At 34.9% G+C, this 24,538-nt stretch overlaps 1 protein-coding gene across 1 annotated transcript; it reads right to left on the bottom strand.

The window, feature by feature from the left end:
• Nucleotides 1-12,533: 12,533 nt before the first annotated feature.
• On the bottom strand, nt 12,534-12,969 carry LOC116802619. Its single transcript, XM_032727030.1, has 2 exons — nt 12,869-12,969; nt 12,534-12,660 (listed from the first exon to the last, which is right to left on the bottom strand). The coding sequence occupies exons 1-2, from the start codon at nt 12,967-12,969 to the stop codon at nt 12,534-12,536; spliced, it is 228 nt and encodes a 75-aa protein (XP_032582921.1).
• Nucleotides 12,970-24,538: the final 11,569 nt, after the last annotated feature.

Raw genomic sequence — 24,538 nt, 5'->3', positions numbered from 1 at the left:
ACAAAAATCTAAATTCTTTAAATTAGAAACAGCATTTTTAGGTTATATAGTATCTCACAATGTAATTAAAACAGATCCTGAGAAAATCTCCACAATTATGAAGTATCCGATTCCACAAAACATTAGAGAGCTTCGAAGTTTTCTAGGCCTCACCGGCTATTACCGTAAATTTGTCCGAAATTATGCAAAAATTGCCAAACCTTTAACCAAATACCTAGAAGGAGGTAATGGAAAAATTTCTAGGAGAATGTCTACAAAAATTACAATATAGTTAGACGACCCAGCTGTTAAAGCTTTTAAAGAACTTAAAGATAATTTAATAGCACAAGTGGAATTAGTTCAACCAGATTATAACAAAAAATTCACTTTAACGACAGACGCATCAGATGTAGCTATCGGAGCAGTTTTATCACAGGATAATAAACCAATTACTTTCATATCCAAAACTTTAAATAAAACCGAACAACTTTATGCCACAAATAAAAAAGAATTTTTGGCAATAGTTTGGGCTCTTAAAAATCTCAGGAATTACTTATATGGTGTAATTGGTATAGAAATACAAACAGACCATCAATCTTTATCTTTCACTATCTCAGATAAAAACCCGAACGTAAAAATGAAAAAATGGTACTCCCTTATAGAAAGTTTCACCCCGAAAATAATATATAAACCCGGAACAACTAATGTCGTAGCCGACGCATTATCTCGAATAAAAATAATAATATTACTAAATACACAGCATTCTGCCGAAAGTAGTTTTGAAAATGTAATACCAGAGACCCGAAAACCGTTAAATCAGTTTCAACAACAACTGTTATTAACAAAGGGGAGGTATACAATACATGAGTCATTGAATGTTTTTGATAAGACAAGACATATAATTGAATATGATACGCCAGAAAACTTAAAAGAAATATTAAGGGAGTATCTAAAACCAAACATAACGGTAGGAATTGATAATCATTGATATGATCTTTATCATATTCAATTACCATTAAAAAATAACTTTACCAACAAATTTCTTTATACTAAAATATTTCTACAAGACGTGGAAAATAATGAAGGCTATCATAAGAGAAGAAACACATAGTCGTGCTCACAGAGGACTAGACGAAAATTATAAACAAATCAATAGATTATTTTATTGGCCAAACTTATATATCAAATTAAAGGAATACATTAAAAATTGTATAATTTGCAACGAAAATAAATACAACCGGCATCCTATTAAAATCCCAATTGGGGAAGCTCCTATTCCAACTAATGAAGGAGAGAATTTACACATCGACATTTATTTCGCGCAAAGTCTTATTTTCTTGACCTGTATTGACGCGTATTCAAAATTCCTGTTTGTAAAAGAAATTCAAAATAAACTAAACATCGAGAATAAAGTAATGGAATTACTCCAACATTTTCCCCACGCCAAAGTAATTATGACTGATAATGAACCGAGCTTCACCTCTGCTCAATTTAAATCCTTTGCACAAAGATGTGATTTAACTCTACATTTCGCCGACCCCAGACACAGTACCTCGAACGGACAAGTAGAAAGGGCACATTCAACATTAACAGAATTAGCTCGTTGTATAAAGGAAGAATTTAATCTCAGTGACTATTATGAAATAATTATTAGAGCCGCAAAAGAATTCAATCAAAGCATTCATTCTACAACAAACCAAAAAACTTTTGATATTCTATATAATAAAGTTGATCACGAAAACATTTCAAGAATTCTAAAGAACGCACAAGAAAAAATGTTAGTAACACACAATGAAGGTCGTAAAGAAAAAGAATATATCATATAGGTCAAGTTGTTTATGAGAAAAAACACGGAGAAAGAAATAAGCTAAAAACTAGATACAAAAAACAGGTTGTTAAGGAAAACTTACCTAACAAAGTTATAATCAATAATAGAAACAGGACTATTCACAAAGACAACATTAAGTTTTAACAAATACCATATTTTTTTTATTGAATTACAGAAAATGCATTTCTTATTACTTCTAATAACATTCGTAATGATAACCACATCATAAATAATTGATTACTCCAATCACGAGTTCTTCCTGTTCAAGGACAAAAAGGATGTCCTTACCTATGAATTATATGCTGACTTATTCCACGTAATTAACTTGAGTTTTTATAATGAAAAAATAAATCTAGAATCAGGATATGTAAGAAAAGATAAAAATATACGGACACAATGGGAAATTACTTACGAAATACAGATAATAGAATTTATTTTGTCACAACGGATACCAACTAGATCAAAAAGAGGAATGCCCCATGTAACAATGGTAGACAGAAAAACTAAAAGACAATTCAAAATATTAATAGATACAGGAGCCACCGCGTGCTATTTAAAAAAAAAGGTATTTATGAGAATAAAAGGGAATTATCAATACACAAAAGAGTATCTACAGTTCATGGATAATCAATCATAAAATATTATAATTTGATAAATATATTTGGTTAAAAACATTTATTCTATGAAATTGAGAGTTTAGAATCAATTTGTTAAGAAAGATTGGAGCTAAATTAGATATCGAGAAAGGAATCATGGAGTATAAGGGAAATAAAGAGAAATTCGAATATTTTGACGAGGATAAAAACGATTTGTGTTTAATTGAGGAAAAAAATATTCTTCCATTAAAAGAATATATAATTAAAAAATATTTAGATGAGCAAAAGGTATATAAAACCGAAACGGTAATTGCTGAAGGCAGTTTATATAGCTTGGGATCAATGAATCCTGAGCACGACGACGTTGAATTATCCGTCATTAATAAAACTAATAGTTCGGGATCTGAAAATCGTGAGCACGCCAGCGTAGATTTATCCGCTAATAAACAATATATCAGTTTCGGATTGAAAAATCCTAAACAAGACGACGATGATAATTCCGTCAGTCTTAAATCAAATAGCTTGGAATCCACAAATACCGAGCACGCAGTCGTTGAGTTTTCCGACAAAGAAAAAATTCATAACCTAAATATAATTTCAAATCAAATAAAAGATTTTGAAAATAAAGTTATGAATAAAATTGAAAAGGAGCATTCTAAAATAAATACGCAAATTCCTTTTCGTACCGATATTCGAGGAGAAATAAATACAGTCAATGACAGAGCAATTTATTGCAAGCAATATCCTTATGCCATGTCGGTCTCAGATTTCGTTAATAATGAAATCGATAGAATGCTAAAAGAACAAATTATAAGACCAAGTAGAAGCCCCTACAATTCACCAGTCTTAGTAGTGCCCAAAAAAGGTCAAAACGAAGATGGATCTCCAAAACATGGATTAGTTATTGCCTAAAAAAAATGAAATGAAATCACAATACCTGACAGATATCCGATGCAAGATCCGTCTGTAATATTATCTAACTTAGGGAAGTCAAAATATTTCTCAACAATTGATCTGTAATCAGGATTCCACAAAATTTTAATGAAAAATTCAGATATTGAAAAAACAGCTTTCTCTATAAATAACGGAAAATTTGAATTCTTACGTATGCCGTTTGGGTTAACAAACGCCCCTAGACATATTGAGAGAACAAGTCGGAAAAACTTGTCATGTTTATATGGATGATATAATAATCTTTTCTAATACAATTGAACAACATTATACTGATTTAATTCAAATAATTAATATTTTACAACAAGCAAATATGAAAATTTCTCTACAAAAATCTAAATTCTTTAAATTAGAAACAGCATTTTTAGGTTATATAGTATCTCACAATGTAATTAAAACAGATCCTGAGAAAATCTCCACAATTATGAAGTATCCGATTCCACAAAACATTAGAGAGCTTCGAAGTTTTCTAGGCCTCACCGGCTATTACCGTAAATTTGTCCGAAATTATGCAAAAATTGCCAAACCTTTAACCAAATACCTAGAAGGAGATAATGGAAAAATTTCTAGGAGAATGTCTACAAAAATTACAATACAGTTAGACGACCCAGCTGTTAAAGCTTTTAAAGAACTTAAAGATAATTTAATAGCACAAGTGGAATTAGTTCAACCAGATTATAACAAAAAATTCACTTTAACGACAGACGCATCAGATGTAGCTATCGGAGCAGTTTTATCACAGGATAATAAACCAATTACTTTCATATCCAAAACTTTAAATAAAACCGAACAACTTTATGCCACAAATAAAAAAGAATTTTTGGCAATAGTTTGGGCTCTTAAAAATCTCAGGAATTACTTATATGGTGTAATTGGTATAGAAATACAAACAGACCATCAATCTTTATCTTTCACTATCTCAGATAAAAACCCGAACGTAGAAATGAAAAAATGGTACTCCCTTATAGAAAGTTTCACCCCGAAAATAATATATAAACCCGGAACAACTAATGTCGTAGCCGACGCATTATCTCGAATAAAAATAATAATATTACTAAATACACAGCATTCTGCCGAAAGTAGTTTTGAAAATGTAATACCAGAGACCCGAAAACCGTTAAATCAGTTTCAACAACAACTGTTATTAACAAAGGGAGGTATACAATACATGAGTCATTGAATGTTTTTGATAAGACAAGACATATAATTGAATATGATACGCCAGAAAACTTAAAAGAAATATTAAGGGAGTATCTAAAACCAAACATAACGGTAGGAATTGATAATCATTGATATGATCTTTATCATATTCAATTACCATTAAAAAATAACTTTACCAACAAATTTCTTTATACTAAAATATTTCTACAAGACGTGGAAAATAATGAAGGCTATCATAAGAGAAGAAACACATAGTCGTGCTCACAGAGGACTAGACGAAAATTATAAACAAATCAATAGATTATTTTATTGGCCAAACTTACATATCAAATTAAAGGAATACATTAAAAATTGTATAATTTGCAACGAAAATAAATACAACCGGCATCCTATTAAAATCCCAATTAGGGAAGGAGAGAATTTACACATCGACATTTATTTCGCGCAAAGTCTTATTTTCTTGACCTGTATTGACGCGTATTCAAAATTCCTGTTTGTAAAAGAAATTCAAAATAAACTAAACATCGAGAATAAAGTAATGGAATTACTCCAACATTTTCCCCACGCCAAAGTAATTATGACTGATAATGAACCGAGCTTCACCTCTGCTCAATTTAAATCCTTTGCACAAAGATGTGATTTAACTCTACATTTCGCCGACCCCAGACACAGTACCTCGAACGGACAAGTAGAAAGGGCACATTCAACATTAACAGAATTAGCTCGTTGTATAAAGGAAGAATTTAATCTCAGTGACTATTATGAAATAATTATTAGAGCCGCAAAAGAATTCAATCAAAGCATTCATTCTACAACAAACCAAAAAACTTTTGATATTCTATATAATAAAGTTGATCACGAAAACATTTCAAGAATTCTAAAGAACGCACAAGAAAAAATGTTAGTAACACACAATGAAGGTCGTAAAGAAAAAGAATATATCATATAGGTCAAGTTGTTTATGAGAAAAAACACGGAGAAAGAAATAAGCTAAAAACTAGATACAAAAAACAGGTTGTTAAGGAAAACTTACCTAACAAAGTTATAATCAATAATAGAAACAGGACTATTCACAAAGACAACATTAAGTTTAAACAAATACCATATTTTTTTTATTGAATTACAGAAAATGCATTTCTTATTACTTCTAATAACATTCGTAATGATAACCACATCATAAATAATTGATTACTCCAATCACGAGTACTTCCTGTTCAAGGACAAAAAGGATGTCCTTACCTATGAATTATATGCTGACTTATTCCACGTAATTAACTTGAGTTTTTATAATGAAAAAATAAATCTAGAATCAGGATATGTAAGAAAAGATAAAAATATACGGACACAATGGGAAATTACTTACGAAATACAGATAATAGAATTTATTTTGTCACAACGGATACCAACTAGATCAAAAAGGGGAATAAATGAGTTAGGCACTGTTTGGAAATGGTTAGCTGGAACTCCGGATCACGATTTCAATAAAATACAGAATAAAATAAATGATTTAATTGAAAACAATAACCAACAATTTATTATTAATTCCAAATTGTTTAAGGAGATAAAATCACTTTCCGATCATTTTAAAAACATTTTTATCGATCAAGAATTGCCATTACGTAAACATCGTTTACGTTTATTAACATTTGGCTTACAAAACATTATTGATACTATCACACTTGCCAAAATTGATTTATTCAACACAAAAATTTTAAATAATGAAGACATTAAAGAAATATTAGATTACGAACAACAACCTGTACTTATTGCAGACTTAATGGACATCGCCATATTCAAAATTGTATTGCATAAAGAACTCTTAATAATTTATATCAAATACCCCGTTATAACAAACAGATGCGAGATTTACTATGCCAGATCCATTTCACATAATGATGGAAAATTACTTATAAGTAAACAGGTCGCAAAATGCGAAAATACCTTTTATGAAATATCTAATTTTAAGAACGAACTTTTTAACAACTATTGTATTATAAGTAAAGATAAGACTTGTTTTACCCGCTTACTAAATGGAGAAAAATTAATTTGCACTAAAATTCTAGAAAAACATAAGAATATAGATATCATTCAAGAAGGTGTCATTCTAATAAATGGAAATAATATTGTGAACGATTCTCATTTAAACGGGTCATATTTAATAACATTTAACAGCACAACTACAATAAATAATATTTCATACACCCATTCAGAACACAAAATACTTGAGTACATAACTACCAACCACTTTAAAAACCTAGAAATATCAGAATATATAAAATCTAACAATTCAGATCTTTCTCTTGACAACATTAATATTTTAAACCCATTTATTGAAATTTACAATTGTAAAATTTCAATTTCATTTATATTATTAATTTTAATCATTTTGTATTTCATTACTATATTAATAATAAAATTCAGATATTATATATTTGTAACCAAACAAAAACGGCCAGAACCATAAAAACCAAATAATGATGTAGAATTTTGAACAGAATTAAATGAGCGTTTGAACGAAATTAATAATGAAGCGGGATACGTCATTTTAGAAGGGGGAGAGTTATCCAACCCATGAACATAGCTCCCTTCCACAGTTTATAAACAAATTTCAATTCTCAATCTCGTCGGCATTTTCTTTGTCTTTGTTTTTGTCATTGCCCTTGCCAGCACTCAGCTACCCGCTAACATAAGCAACCCAAACTTAACGTAAACACAGCTTCCGCTTGGAGACCAAACCACGGCCGACTTATTGCGCATCAATCAAAAACTGCATCGATCAGCATAATTGAATTTCACAATGCAGTGGAATAATTCCAGCATAAAGCTTTTATCGAAAGTTCGGTAATTTTCCGAAAGAAAAGCTTCTGGCCCAAATTGATTGGATTAGGACTTAGAATTTGAAGATCAGTCTGAATCGGGACGGGATCGTCCACAGCTCGAAGCTAAAGATAAGCTACCAACAAAGTGTCTCGTAATAGTATAAGTGAAAAAGTTTATCACCAAATAAATATTAAATAATAAAAAATAAAATTTATTTTTTTAAATAAATAAAGAGTAACAATTTTAATTGGCGCCCAACGTGGGGCGGCGTATTTAAAAGTTCTAAAAAAATATTAACGATAATAAGTTAAAAATAAAACGGAACTCGCGCCGCCAACAATACACATTTTTAGTGGAAAAATTAAAACATCCACAACAATCCAACGACATCTAATTACTGTGAAAGTGATCGTGGAAAAACTTAATTGGAAATCAATTAATGCAATAATCCAATTAATTAAGAATTTAATATAAAAAGGTGGACTGAATACTTAATACAAATTACGAGAACACAATAATAATAAAAATTCAGAACTCAACTACAAACCCAAAGAAATTCTAACAAATTTAAAAAAAAGGGCTATATAAAAAATTGAAGGAAGACCCCAATAAATTATAATCAAGGAATGAAAACAAAAATCAAGGAAACAACCTTAGATTTGCCTCTAGACAGATTAATAATACACCAAATAGGATAAATAATATTTGGCCGCAAAACGGGAACTTCGGAGCGAATAACAATTGGAATTTTAATAATAATTCCAAAGTTCAACCACCACCAGAACCTATGGAAGTAGACGGCTCCATAAGAGTTGAAAATCGTCCGTATAAAAATTATAATCATCCTAGGAATAATAACAACCAGTGGCATTACAATAATAACCGACACAACTTTAATAATAATTTCCAAAGAAATAATTATAATCAATACCCGGCGCAAAAACACAACACAAGCGCAGCTCAGCTCAAAGAAGCTGGGTTCGGAAAAATCGAATTTTTGAAATTTAAAAGCTGGAATCGTTTGCCCATTTTTTGCCCATGTTTGCCCACCAATTAGTTTTTTTGCCCACGTCCAGTTTTTGAGATATGAGTTTACGAAAAAGTTCGAAAATTTTCGAAGATCAAAAATTTCACTTTTTTCAAAAATTTTTTTTTTAATCGCAATAACTTCGTTTGCCCACGTTTGCCCACCCTTTAGAATTTTGAAATTTTCAAAAATTTTCGAAGATCAAAAATTTCACTTTTCTCAATTTTTTTTTTTTTAATCGCAATAACATCGTTTGCACACGTTTGCCCACCCTTTAGAATTTTGAAAAAATTTATTCTTTAGAAAATAAAAGACATTCAAGATTACCTCGGTCTACTTTGCCAAACCTTTAAAATTAGTTTATTTCGTTTGCCCACCCTTTAAAATTAGATTTTAACGTTTGCCCACCCTTCGAAATTAGTTTTTTTCGTTTGCCCACTCTTAAAAATAAACAATTTCGATTGCCCACCTCTTAAAACTAAAAAATTTCGTTTGCCCATCCTTTAAAATTAGTTTATTTCGTTTGCACACCCTTCGAAATTAGTTTTTTTCGTTTGCCCACTCTTAAAAATAAAAAATTTCGATTGCCCACCTCTTAAAACTAAAAAATTTCGTTTGCCCATCCTTTAAAATTAGTTTATTTCGTTTGCCCACCCTTCGAAATTAGTTTTTTTCGTTTGCCCACTCTTAAAAATAAAAAATTTCGATTGCCCACCTCTTAAAACTAAAAAATTTCATTTGCCCATCCTTTAAAATTAGTTTATTTCGTTTGCCCACCCTTCGAAATTAGTTTTTTTCGTTTGCCCACTCTTAAAAATAAAAAATTTCGATTGCCTACCTTTTAAAACTAAAAAATTTCGTTTGCCCATCCTTTAAAATGGTATGTCCCTCAAAACGATGGTACTGATCCCCTTGGACTAGATGATCGCATCGTTTTGGATGCGACTGGTGCGCTTATTATATATGGGGTTTCGCTCCGCTTGCTAGTTGGTATATGGCCGTTCCTCCGTTCTCTCATCTCTTCCTTCGGTTGGTTCAGCTCAAATGCAAACTAATGAAGATCGTTCCGCATACTATAGGTTACTTGATAGCCATCATAGGATAGGTATGTTTAACATCATTTCAACCCATTCAATTGCATTAATCGTACTGTCATCACAGATATAACGGAGTAAAACTCGATGGGACCGGTCCCGTTGGATGAGAGGATTGCATCGTTTTGCCCGTTATCAGCATTTCGTTTGGTCTTGTCTAAATAAACGAAATTCATTGAACGCAAATTAGAAAAGTTTTTGATCTGGGTGGTTGGTTGTGTTAATCCTGCACTTCAGGAGGTCCTGGGGGGTCTTAGCCATCGTCCCAAACACGTCGACGCAGATGAACAATGTTTGGCAAACAACAAGCGCGGACCGATGCGCAAACTTATTTATAAAGAAATGTTGGCGGGTCGTGCAGCAAACCGAAGCTTCAAATACCCTAGCTTACATGGAAATTGTTCTGACTTAGGGTAGCACCTAATCTCAATGGTGCAGAGGAATTTGAGGGATAGTATTGGAAATAAGTAGTAGAGAACGGTAATTGGTTTTTAGTCAAGTTATAACAATAAAATCTCGAGATGATCCCAAATTGGGTTTCCCTAGTCGTATTTGTAAAAAAAACATAGTCGTAGTTCCCATTTGGCAGACTTCGCCCAGCCGACCCAGGTTTGTTTTTTCCCATTATTTGTTCTTTCTTTGTGCATAACTGTAAGTTGGTCCTGGGCGATTGTCTTCCGTCTCCCTCTGTCTCAAATAGTTTTTTGGCGGGGGGAGCGAGAGGGGGCGTACGTGATGTTCATATTTTCATAGATTCAATAATTCATAAAGTTTATGCGCACACGCATACATTGATATGCGCTGATTTCAGCATCCTTTCTGCGGAATGTCCATGTCCTGGCTTTTATTGGCATTCCACTGTCTCGAAACTTTCTGCTAAACGAGAAGGATCTTCGGGCATCAGACAGGATACCACCACTCATTTAATCCACAGGTTGAAATATATGAGCACATTACAAGCATTCTACTGCACACATTCGCTTAAATATTACTGCACCAGCGGGGTTTTATTAATTTATTTTTGCTTCATAATTAATTCTTGATGAAAATTAGTAGACATTCTTTTAGACGATAAAAAATCCCATCGAAGCTTAACCGTTTTTTAAAAGAGATAGTTTTTCTGAATTTTGATCTAAAAGTCATATGTATTTTGTCCATAAGTTTATTATTAATGACCCAAATAAGGAATGTCATACCTCGCTGAGTTTGTTGTTTAAATCCCAATCGAGTTGCATTCAAGTTTGGGAATTCTGATATGTTTCAATTTTTCGCAAATTTTAATGATGGTACCCCTTACAAAAAATGCGAAAATTTGGCCAAAAATTAATTTTACAAAATCCGTTTAAAAGTGAAAGGGGTGGTCAGTATTGGTTAAAAGGAGTATAAAATGGTGACTCTGAAAATGTGTGGGAAAATGTGCAAGCTTAAGGTTTTTCAACTAAAATATGGTTGAAATACGCTGAACCAGCAATGGTAAACAAGGCTTAAGCCGAAACCAGAGCTCAAATTACGATAGCACGAGAAAGAGAGGGACGGCCAGTGATGAGCCAAGTTAGCATTAGTAGCCCAATTACAGCTAACAAAAGTTGGCTCCTGATTTTCCGTAAAAGAATGCCATGCCTCGTTGAGCTCGCATTAAAATTTCAAACTTAAAAGTAGAAATTCTTGGTTTTTAAATATTTTAAAATTTATTTAACAAAGTCCGTCAAAAAGTGATAGCGGTGGTTTGTATTGGTAACTAGGAGTGAAGAATATGGAAAGGAATGGCTCAAATATGGAATGTTATACCTTGTAGATGGCAACTGATCACATTGTCCTTGGATATAATTTCATCCAACAAACGGAGCTGTCAAAACCATGTACCCCAGCCCCACCCGAAATTTATTCAGTTTACTTTCAGAGCTCGTCTGAAACAGAACTCGTTCTGAGACGAAAAATCAAACAATTTCCAAATTATTTTGTAATTGTAAGCTACAAATTTTACAAGCAAAACAAAAAAGAAAAACTACACAGAAATCGTACATTTGTACTTTTTAGAATTTCAGCGGGACGGTGGAAATGGAGAGCTTTCTAAGAGAGGTGCTAAGCCGACGGGAAATTACTCTCGGCTATGAACGTGTCGACATAAATGAGCCGACCATCCGTATTCGCGAGTCCTTTAGGGGCAGGGATACGCTCTTTACGGCCATCGGTGCAGGACGCTCGAAGAAGGCGGCCAAGAATGCGGCGGCCCGTGCGCTCATCGACCAGCTGATCGGCGTGCATCTGCCGGAATCGCCTAGCAGCTCCGCTTACATATACAATTGTGGAATTGGTAAGCTACAAATTTAACAAAAAAATTAACCGCCACAGAAATCTTACAAAAAATTTTGCAACGCAGCTGGATAATTGGTGATGCGCATCTCCTTTGGCATCTGACAATTCGATAACGGGACTACACATATTGCAGTCAAATCGATGGCACCGGTCCCGTTGGACAGTAGCTTGCATCGAATCTAATTTGGAAATTAGTGTCGCTGTTTTCGCCCGGATCGATGGGCAAGCCGCGCACACATTCTTTGGGCGGCCAAGCGCTTTGCTCTCTTCTTTGTCCTGCCCCGGCCCATCTCGCGGAAGTTCAATATCGAACAAAAGACTACCCGCTCGTGGGCCCGACCCACTACCGTTTCATACGATGGTAGTGGCCATCGCCGCTGCATGCAGATTTCCTGCAGATAGCCAATCCAATTAGAAATGGTCCCCTCGCCGGCATCTCCTCCCCGCATAATTTGGAAATTGTTTGATTTTTCGTCTCAGAACGAGTTCTGTTTCAGACGAGCTCTGAAAGTAAACTAAATAAATTTCGGGTGGGGCTGAGGTACATGGTTTTGACAGCTCCGTTTGTTGGATGAAATTATATCCAAGGACAATGTGATCAGTTGCCATCTACAAGGTATAACATTCCATATTTGGGCCATAATCTTTGGAAATCGCTAGTTTAAAAGCTTTTTGAAGTAAACATGTCGTGCAACCGTTCTTTTGGTAAGAAACTTCCGATCCTAAACAAATTCCACTTGTTAAACTTTATTTCATTTTTATTAGGACCTGGCCCTGGAGCCTACAATCTGCCCAGCACAAGATTTCTTCTTGTAATTGGCCATTGCCGTGCGTGCCGCCTCGTGCCACACGACCTTCTCCTCATCGACCATGGCTGCCCACATCTCACTGCCCACAAACACTTCCATTTCGCATTACTTATGTGCTCTTTTAGATATTTTTAGTTTTTTCTCTAGATCTTAACGATATACAGTCCAATTCTACAACTAATTTTCCAAATTTTGAAATTTACAAATAGAAATTTTTTTTTTTTTGATTATTACCATAACGATGCCACACTGCGGACCGCGTCCCAAAAAATCCGGATCCGGATCAGTGCCCAGGATGCATGGCTCTTATGTACGTGCGCCCGGCGGAATTTATCCACATTATGAAGGAATTCACGGGTTTTTTGGGACGCGGTCCGCAGTGTGGCATCGTTATGGTAATAATCAAAAAAAAAAAAAATTTCTATTTGTAAATTTCAAAATTTGGAAAATTAGTTGTAGAATTGGACTGTATATCGATAAGATCTAGAGAAAAAACTAAAAATATCTAAAAGAGCACATGATAAGTAATGCGAACAGAATATCTTCGAACAGAACATGTTCGAACAGAACATGTTCGAACAGAACAAAATCGAACAGAACATAATCGAACAGAACATGTACCACATCCGGAACGTACCAGAACATACCTCAGCGAGGTATGACATTCCTTATTTGGGTCATTAATAATAAACTTATGGACAAAATACATATGACTTTTTGATCAAAATTCAGAAAAACTATCTTTTTTAAAAACGTTTAAGCTTCGAAGGGATTTTTTATCGTCTAAAAGAATGTCTACTAATTTTCATCAAGAATTAAATATGAAGCAAAAATAAATTAATAAAACCCCGCTGGTGCAGTAATATTTAAGCGAATGTGTGCAGTAGAATGCTTGTAATGTGCTCATATATTTCAACCTGTGGATTAAATGAGTGGTGGTATCCTGTCTGATGCCCGAAGATCCTTCTCGTTTAGCAGAAAGTTTTGAGACAGTGGAATGCCAATAAAAGCCAGGACATGGACATTCCGCAGAAAGGATGCTGAAATCAGCGCATATCAATGTATGCGTGTGCGCATACCCCCCGCCAAAAAACTATTTGAGACAGAGGGAGACGGAAGACAATCGCCCAGGACCAACTTACAGTTATGCACAAAGAAAGAACAAATAATGGGAAAAAACAAACCTGGGTCGGCTGGGCGAAGTCTGCCAAATGGGAACTACGACAATGTTTTTTTTACAAATACGACTAGGGAAACCCAATTTGGGATCATCTCGAGATTTTATGGTTATAACTTGACTAAAAACGGTCACACCGCTAAACCAATTACCGTTCTTTACTACTTATTTCCAATACTATCCCTCAAATTCCTCTGCACCATTGAGATTAGGTGCTACCCTAAGTCAGAACAATTTCCATGTAAGCTAGGGTATTTGAAGCTTCGGTTTGCTGCACGACCCGCCAACATTTCTTTATAAATAAGTTTGCGCATCGGTCCGCGCTTGTTGTTTGCCAAACATTGTTCATCTGCGTCGACGTGTTTGGGACGATGGCTAAGACCCCCCAGGACCTCCTGAAGTGCAGGATTAACACAACCAACCACCCAGATCAAAAACTTTTCTAATTTGCGTTCAATGAATTTCGTTTATTTAGACAAGACCAAACGAAATGCTGATAACGGGCAAAACGATGCAATCCTCTCATCCAACGGGACCGGTCCCATCGAGTTTTACTCCGTTATATCTGTGATGACAGTACGATTAATGCAATTGAATGGGTTGAAATGATGTTAAACATACCTATCCTATGATGGCTATCAAGTAACCTATAGTATGCGGAACGATCTTCATTAGTTTGCATTTGAGCTAAACCAACCGAAGGAAGAGATGAGAGAACGGAGGAACGGCCATATACCAACTAGCAAGCGGAGCGAAACCCCATATATAATAAGCGCACCAGTCGCATCCAAAACGATGCGATCATCTAGTCCAAGGGGATCAGTACCATCGTTTTGAGGGACATACCATTTTAAAGGATGGGCAAACGAAATTTTTTAGTTTTAAAAGGTGGGCAAACGAAATTTTTTATTTTTAAGAGTGGGCAAACGAAAAAAACTAATTTCGAAGGGTGGGCAAACGAAATAAACTAATTTTAAAGGATGGGCAAACGAAATTTTTTAGTTTTAAGAGGTGGGCAATCGAAAAAAACTAATTTCGAAGGGTGGGCAAACGAAATAAACTAATTTTAAAGGATGGGCAAACGAAATTTTTTAGTTTTAAGAGGTGGGTAATCGAAATTTTTTATTTTTAAGAATGGGCAAACGAAAAAAACTAATTTCGAAAGGTGGGCAAACGAAATAAAGTAATTTTAAAGGATGGGCAAACGAAATTTTTTAGTTTTAAGAGGTGGGCAATCGAAATTTTTTATTTTTAAGAGTGGGCAAACGAAAAAAACTAATTTCGAAGGGTGGGCAAAAGAAATAAACTAATTTTAAAGGATGGGCAAACGAAATTTTTTAGTTTTAAGAGGTGGGCAATCGAAATTTTTTATTTTTAAGAGTGGGCAACCGAAAAAAAATAAATTTGAAGGGTGGGCAAACGTTAAAATCTAATTTTAAAGGGTGGGCAAACGAAATAAACTAATTTTAAAGGTTTGGCAAAGTAGACCGAGGTAAACTTGAATGTCTTTTATTTTCTAAAGAATAAATTTTTTCAAAATTCTAAAGGGTGGGCAAACGTGGGCAAACGATGTTATTGCGATTAAAAAAAAAAAATTGAGAAAAGTGAAATTTTTGATCTTCGAAAATGTTCGAAAATTTCAAAATTCTAAAGGGTGGGCAAACGTGGGCAAACAAAGTTATTGCGATTAAAAAAAAAATTTTTGAAAAAAGTGAAATTTTTGATCTTCGAAAATTTTTGAACTTTTTCGAAAACTCATATCTTAAAAACTGGACGTGGGCAAAAAAAACTAATTGGTGGGCAAACATGGGCAAAAAATGGGCAAACGATTCCAGCTTTTAAATTTCAAAAATTCGATTTTTCCGAACCCAGCTTCTTTGAGCTGCGCAGCTCATGTAAATCAGTCCGAAACACACCCCGCGATAAAACGGGAACAGTCAACCAGCCAGCTCAAAAAACAATGAGAGTAAATAATATCAACGAGGGCCATTTTTTTAGATCAGCACCTTACAGAGGAATGCCCCATGTAACAATGGTAGACAGAAAAACTAAAAGACAATTCAAAATATTAATAGATACAGGAGCCACCGCGTGCTATTTAAAAAAAAGGGTATTTATGAGAATAAAAGGGAATTATCAATACACAAAAGAGTATCTACAGTTCATGGATAATCAATCATAAAATATTATAATTTGATAAATATATTTGGTTAAAAACATTTATTCTATGAAATTGAGAGTTTAGAATCTGATCTATTAATTGGGTTCAATTTGTTAAGAAAGATTGGAGCTAAATTAGATATCGAGAAAGGAATCATGGAGTATAAGGGAAATAAAGAGAAACTCGAATATTTTGACGAGGATAAAAACGATTTGTGTTTAATGGAGGAAAAAAATATTCTTCCATTAAAAGAATATATAATTAAAAAATATTTAGATGAGCAAAAGGTATATAAAACCGAAACGGTAATTGCTGAAGGCAGTTTATATAGCTTGGGATCAATGAATCCTGAGCACGACGACGTTGAATTATCCGTCATTAATAAAACTAATAGTTCGGGATCTGAAAATCGTGAGCACGCCAGCGTAGATTTATCCGCTAATAAACAATATATCAGTTTCGGATTGAAAAATCCTGAACAAGACGACGATGATAAATCCGTCAGTCTTAAATCAAATAGCTTGGAATCCACAAATACCGAGCACGCAGTCGTTGAGTTTTCCGACAAAGAAAAAATTCATAACCTAAATAATAATTTTTTTTTTTTTTTTTTTTTTTTTTTTGGAGTAACTAATTCTATTTATTAAGATTTCAAAAGGAATCGTTCAGTAATTCCTCTGAACTTAACCTAATGTGTGATAAAGATAAATGAGACCAAGTGGTATCTTAATTATAAAGTACAAAAGAAAATGTAATATGTTATGTTATCCTCCGGGTAAGGAGATCGCTGGGGTGTACCCTCTTCAGTCTTCGGAGAGAGATGGGATCAGCTAGGATAGTTGCTAGTCGGTTCGGGTGGGCCATAAGCCTGTCGGCATAACGGCTGCTGTGGAAATTAATCTGATCCCCAAGAAGGGTAACTTTCAGATCTCTTTCGATGACTATGTTCGTCACGTACCAGGGGAGCCCAGATGCGTGACGTGCAGCTCTTGACTGGACCACACGGAGCCTATTAAGCTGGGATTTGGCGGCAGTTCCCCACACCTGGATGGCATAACTCCACGTTGGAGCGAGAATGGCTTTGATTAAAAGAGCCTTAGAGCTCATTTGAAGTTTGCTGGAGTGGAAGAGCCAGTCGAGCTTTTTTAGCTTCGCCAGTGACTTTGATTTGACCGACGTGATGTGGGCCCCCCAGGTCAGTCTCCGATCTAGATGAACTCCTAGGTAGCAGTGCGATCTAGCATTGGTGATAGGGCTTCCATTGAAGGTCAGATCTGTGCAGGTTCCGGGTCGCAGGGAAAAAGTTACACAGGCTGACTTTGAGGAGTTAATGGCCACATTCCATTTGGCAGTCCATTTTTCGATTGCGTGCAGCCAATCCTGGACCGCGTTGGAGGCAGTTTGCAGTGAAGGATGAGACGCCAGCATGGCAGTGTCATCGGCGTAAGTGGCCAGGAGCAGCTGAGCCGGGGGGACTTCGGCGTTGTTTGCGGGAGATGGCATGTCAGCAGTGTACAGGGTGTATAGGAAGGGCCCAAGAACACTTCCCTGTGGAACTCCTGCATGAATCTCCTCCAGGCTGGATCGAGCATCACGCACTGCAACGTCGAACGTCCGATTAGAGATGAACGATCTCAGGATGGCATAGTAGGGAGCAGGAAGGAGAGTTTTCATCTTGTATAGAAGGCCCTCATGCCACACCTTGTCAAACGCTTGCTTCACGTCTAGAAAGACGCCGACCGTGTAGAGTTTGTGCTCGAAGCCATGCGTCACCTGGTTTACCAGTCGATGTATTTGTTCAGGGCAGCCGTGGGACTTCCTGAAACCAAATTGGTGTGGAGGTATATGGTTCACTACTTGCGGCAGTTCCATCAGGCGGGCTAAGAGTATTCTCTCAAAAATCTTAGAGAATGTTGATAGCAGGCTGATTGGGCGATATGCATCGATCTGCGTTGGCGGCTTTCCGGCTTTAGGTATCATAATGATACGTGCTCGCTTCCATTGCCTTGGAAAGTGCCCTAGCCTTAGCATGGCATTAAAAATTTTTACTAAGGCTAGGACTCCTTTGCGTGGCAGAGACTTCGCAGCACGGTTGTCGATGCTATCGTAACCAGGGGTTTTCTTGATGTGTAGCGCCTTCAGCTGCATCATGACTTCCTGCGGAGTGGTATGCCTAATGGGGCGAGCCGGTACAGTCGGAGCGTCCAGAAAATTATTGATTTCTACGCGGTTTGAGTCGTCTGTTAGGTTGAAGGGCAAGAAGGTGGAGGTCAGGTGCAAAGCAAATGCCCTCGCTTTTTCATCGTCCGTCTTGAGCCAGAGGCCACTTTGACTCAGGATGGGAGATTGAAACATCGGCTGCCTCTTGATATTTCTTGTGAGCCTCCATAACGAGAAGTTGCTGTTGTTATCTGGGCCAATACCCTCAAGCAGGGTATCCAGATTATCTCGTCGGGTCCTGGCTAGCAAACGATGCAGTCTGTTTGTGGTACTAGAGTATAGCTGCTTGATGTTCGGATCTCCTGTGGCGATATACCGTCTCCTGAGGCTCCTTTTGTGGGAGAGCAGCTCCCTAGCCTCCAAGCTCAAGATGGGAGCCCTCCTTGCGGTCGTGTGACGAGCTTGATGTGGGGGAGGTGTGGCCCTCCGTGCTGCTTCCGCGATTGTAGCTACGAGGTAATCTACATAAGCTTCCAGACTACTGCATGTGTCAATGGGGATGTTGAGATCAACTGTGGCCTCGATGTGCTCCTTGAAGGCCACAGTATTTGCAGTAGGTGACAGCATTTTAGTGACACCTTTGAAAAGCTGAGCGTCTTCATCCAGCACAAACAGCAGGGGGAGATGGTCAGACGACAGTTCTGTCAGGGTTTGCACGTTGATATAATTTCAAATCAAATAAAAGATTTTGAAAATAAAGTTATGAATAAAATTGAAAAGGAACATTCTAAAATAAATACGCAAATTCCTTTTCGTACCGATATTCGAGGAGAAATAAATACAGTCAATGACAGAGCAATTTATTGCAAGCATAAGGATATTTTATGCCATGTCGGTCTCAGATTTCGTTAATAATGAAATCGATAGAATGCTAAAAGAACAAATTATAAGACCAAGTAGAAGCCCCTACAATTCACCAGTCTTAGTAGTGCGCAAAAAAGGTCAAAACGAAGATGGATCTCCAAAACATGGATTAGTTATTGACTATAAAAAATTAAATGAAAGCACAATACCTGACAGATATCCGATGCAAGATCCGTCTGTAATATTATCTAACTTAGGGAAGTCAAAATATTTCTCAACAATTGATCTGTAATCAGGATTCCACCAAATTTTAATGAAAAATTCAGATATTGAAAAAACAGCTTTCTCTATAAATAACGGAAAATTTGAATTCTTACGTATGCCTTTTGGGTTAACAAACGCCCCTAGACATATTGAGAGAACAAGTCGGAAAAACTTGTCATGTTTATATGGATGATATAATAATCTTTTCTAATACAATTGAACAACATTATACTGATTTAATTCAAATAATTAATATTTTACAACAAGCAAATATGAAAATTTCTCTAGAAAAATCTAAATTCTTTAAATTAGAAACAGCAGTTTTAGGTTATATAGTATCTCACAATGTAATTAAAACAGATCCTGAGAAAATCTCCACAATTATGAAGTATCCGATTCCACAAAACATTAGAGAGCTTCGAAGTTTTCTAGGCCTCACCGGCTATTACCGTAAATTTGTCCGAAATTATGCAAAAATTGCCAAACCTTTAACCAAATACCTAGAAGGAGATAATGGAAAAATTTCTAGGAGAATGTCTACAAAAATTACAATACAGTTAGACGACCCAGCTGTTAAAGCTTTTAAAGAACTTAAAGATAATTTAATAGCACAAGTGGAATTAGCCAGATTATAACAAAAAATTCACTTTAACGACAGACGCATCAGATGTAGCTATCGGAGCAGTTTTATCACAGGATAATAAACCAATTACTTTCATATCCAAAACTTTAAATAAAACCGAACAACTTTATGCCACAAATAAAAAAGAATTGTTGGCAATAGTTTGGGCTCTTAAAAATCTCAGGAATTACTTATATGGTGTAATTGGTATAGAAATACAAACAGACCATCAATCTTTATCTTTCACTATCTCAGATGAAAACCCGAACGTAGAAATGAAAAGATGGTACTCCCTTATAGAAAGTATCACCCCGAAAATAATATATAAACCCGGAACAACTAATGTCGTAGCCGACGCATTATCTCGAATAAAAATAATAATATTACTAAATACACAGCATTCTTTGAAAATGTAATACCAGAGACCCGAAAACCGTTAAATCAGTTTCAACAACAACTGTTATTAACAAAGGGGAGGTATACAATACATGAGTCATTGAATGTTTTTGATAAGACAAGACATATAATTGAATATGATACGCCAGAAAACTTAAAAGAAATATTAAGGGAGTATCTAAAACCAAACATAACGGTAGGAATTCATTAATCATTGATATGATCTTTATCATATTCAATTACCATTAAAAAATAACTTTACCAACAAATTTCTTTATACTAAAATATTTCTACAAGACGTGGAAAATAATGAAGATAAGGCTATCATAGTAGAAGAAACACATAGTCGGGCTCACAGAGGACTAGACGAAAATTATAAACAAATCAATAGATTATTTTATTGGCCAAACTTATATATCAAATTAAAGGAATACATAAAAAATTGTACAATTTGCAACAAAAATAAATACAACCGGCATTCTATTAAAATCCCTATTGGGGAAGCTCCTATTCCAACTAATGAAGGAGAGAATTTACACATCAACATTAACAGAATTAGCTCGTTGTATAAAGGAAGAATTTAATCTCAGTGACTATTATGAAATAATTATTAGAGCCGCAAAAGAATTCAATCAAAGCATTCATTCTACAACAAACCAAAAACCTTTTGATATTCTATATAATAAAGTTGATCACGAAAACATTTCAAGAATTCTAAAGAACACACAAGAAAAAATGTTAGTAACACACAATGAAGGTCGTAAAGAAAAAGAATATCATATAGGTCAAGTTGTTTATGAGAAAAAACACGGAGAAAGAAATAAGCTAAAAACTAGATACAAAAAACAGGTTGTTAAGGAAAACTTACCTAACAAAGTTATAATCAATAATAGAAACAGGACTATTCACAATGACAACATTAAGTTTTAACAAATACAATATTTTTTTTATTGAATTACAGAAAATGCATTTCTTATTACTTCTAATAACATTCGTAATGATAACCACATCAGAAATAATTGATTACTCCAATCACGAGTTCTTCCTGTTCAAGGACAAAAAGGATGTGAATTATATGCTGACTTATTCCACGTAACTAACTTAAGTTTTTATAAAGAAATAATCAATCTAGAATCAGGATATGTAAGAAAAGATAAAAATATACGGACACTGTTTGGAAATGGTTAGCTGGAACTCCGGATCACGATGATTTCATTAAAATACAGAATAAAATAAATGATTTAATTGAAAACAATAACCAACAATTTATTATTAATTCCAAATTGTTTAAAGAGATAAAATCACTTTCCGATCATTTTAAAAACATTTTTATCGATCAAGAATTGCCATTACGAAAACATCGTTTACGTTTATTAACATTTGGCTTACAAAACATTATTGATACTATCAACACAACACAAAAATTTTAAATAATGAAGACATTAAAGAAATATTAGATTACGAACAACAACCTGTACTTATTGCAGACTTAATGGACATCGCCATATTCAAAATTGTATTGCATAAAGAACTCTTAATAATTTATATCAAATACCCCGTTATAACAAACAGATGCGAGATTTACTATGCAAGATCCATTTCACATAATGATGGAAAATTACTTATAAGTAAACAGGTCGCAAAATGCGAAAATACCTTTTATGAAATATCTAATTTTAAGAACGAACTTTTTAACAACTATTGTATTATAAGTAAAGATAAGACTTGTTTTACCCGCTTACTAAATGGAGAAAAATCAATTTGCACTAAAATTCTAGAAAAACATAAGAATATAGATATCATTCAAGAAGGTGTCATTCTAATAAATGGAAATAATATTGTGAACGATTCTCATTTAAACGGGTCATATTTAATAACATTTAACAGCACAACTACAATAAATAATATTTCATACACCCATTCAGAAAACAAAATACTTGAGTACATAACTACCAACCACTTTAAAAACCTAGAAATATCAAAATATATAAAATCTAACAATTCAGATCTTTCTCTTGACAACATTAATATTTTAAACCCATTTATTGAAATTTACAATTGTAAAATTTCAATTTCATTTATATTATTAATTTTAATCATTTTGTATTTCATTACTATATTAATAATAAAATTCAGATATTATATATTTGTAACCAAACAAAAACGGCCAAAACCAGAAAAACCAAATAATGATGTAGAATTTTTAACAGAATTAAATGAGCGTTTGAACGAAATTAATAATGAAGCGGGATGCGTCATTTTAGAAGGGGGAGAGTTATCCAACCCATGAACATAGCTCCCTTCCACAGTTTATAAACAAATTTCAATTCTCAATCTCGTCGGCATTTCCTTTGTCTTTGTTTTTGTCATTGCCCTTGCCAGCACTCAGCTACCCGCTAACATAAGCAACCCAAACTTAACGTAAACACAGCTTCCGCTTGGAGACCAAACCACGGCCGACTTATTGCGCATCAATCAAAAACTGCATCGATCAGCATAATTGAATTTCACAATGCAGTGGAATAATTCCAGCATAAAGCTTTTATCGAAAGTTCGGTAATTTTCCGAAAAAAAAGCTTCTGGCCGAGGTTGATTGGATTAGGACTTAGAATTTAAAGATCAGTCTGAATCGGACGAGATCGTCAACAGCTCGAAGCTAAAGATAAGCTATCAACAAAGTGCCTCGTAATAGTATAAGTGAAAAAGTTTATCACCAAATAAATATTAAATAAGGCAGTTATTGTTTAGTGCTTGTGTCCGCCCTTCGTGCCTCGGACTTCGGGAAATTAAAGGCACCATCTGATTGATTTTTAAATATTTGCAAAATACACATTAAAGTTTTCGAAACTATTTTTAAATAATAATAAACAAATGTGTATAAAAAAATTTATTGTTGAGCAATGCATTAAGTACACAAATGAAAGTAGTGCCTTCTCAATATGGTTTTATGAAAATAATTAATGTTATGCACATAGAACAGATCTGGTAAACAAACTTATAAAAGTTTATAAATTTGTAAGTGCATTTTTAGTTATTATTTCATATTATCATATTGCTACGAAATTGGCCACAACTCCAAATATGTAAATTCGTTTCTTCGATCAGAATTGATTTCGGCACGAAAATCGTCTTCTAGCAAATCCTACACTGCAAATCCTAACAGGCTATGTTATCTTCATGCTCTGTCATGAGGCAGAGGATATGGCATTGTCAACGGCGCTCATAATTGAACTTAGCTGCGGTGATATCGAAACTCTGTACATCATGCAAGGACCAAAAATGTGAATATACGTTATCATTTTGTTCGGGAGATTGTGGATGAAGGTCAACTTGCTCTGAAGTTTGCTTCAGCAGAAATAATGATAGCAGATGTACTAACAAAGAATTTGCATAAGAAAAAACAAATGTTATGTAAAATTGGTAAATATGAACTAACAATTGTAGGATGTTCGCATTGAGGGAGGGTGTTATAAATTAAATTAGAAGTGTTAGAAGACAAAAGAGGTCAGTCACATATAAACTTTCATACTGTTTCATGTACAACGTGTGCGATCTTTACTTTTATAAGTTAGCACCAAAAGAATTCGCAACAACAATCTGCGCAGACTTACACGCTCATCCGGCCGTGCACCTGCAGTAGCCAATAAATGCAAGATCAGCGTCTAGAGCGCTTCCGTGGGAGCGACGATGGCAGAGCCAGCAACGGAGTTGGCACTGACGCTAGCAGAAGCAGCGACGTTGCTGGGGGGTATAAATACCACCCAAATTTTGTACTTTAAATTTATTTCCGATTTTTGTCAAAATAAAGACGGACCACCGGTCCTAATTACCTTCTTGTGAAACTAAACAAACGTTTACTTTAACTGGCGCCCAAAGTTAAAAGGGTCCTGCCCTTTTAACCTTTGTCGTAACAAAAACCCAGTAAGTACACCCCATAGGCTGCCCTGATTACGATACGCGAAAACGCAAACCCGTAAGAGCACCCCATAGGCTGCCCCGGTTCGCGAACGATAAAAACAACAAAAACAAAAAAATACAACAAATCTGAAAGAGCACCCAATTGGCTGCCAAGATCACCGTGGGACGGATCCTGCACAAAAAGGACTCACTTACATCGGTCTGAAGGCTATCGCCGCAGACGACTGGACGGAAGTGTTACGAAGGTACCCCAGTAGCCCCCAGGAGCAAAAAGGTAGATTACCAAATAACCGGTTCAGGATGTATTTTATACTGTAAGTTAAGCAAGTTAGAAAATCTATAAAAAAGGGAAAAAGCTATTGGAGAAATAATCTAAAAATATAAAATATAAAACA

The sequence above is a fragment of the Drosophila sechellia genome, unplaced genomic scaffold (genome assembly GCF_004382195.2).
Source record: "Drosophila sechellia strain sech25 unplaced genomic scaffold, ASM438219v1 U_187, whole genome shotgun sequence".
Classification (NCBI taxonomy): Eukaryota; Metazoa; Arthropoda; class Insecta; order Diptera; family Drosophilidae; genus Drosophila; species Drosophila sechellia.
The sequence above is the reverse complement of the archived record's forward strand: the minus strand, read 5'-3'. Positions and strand labels throughout refer to the sequence as shown.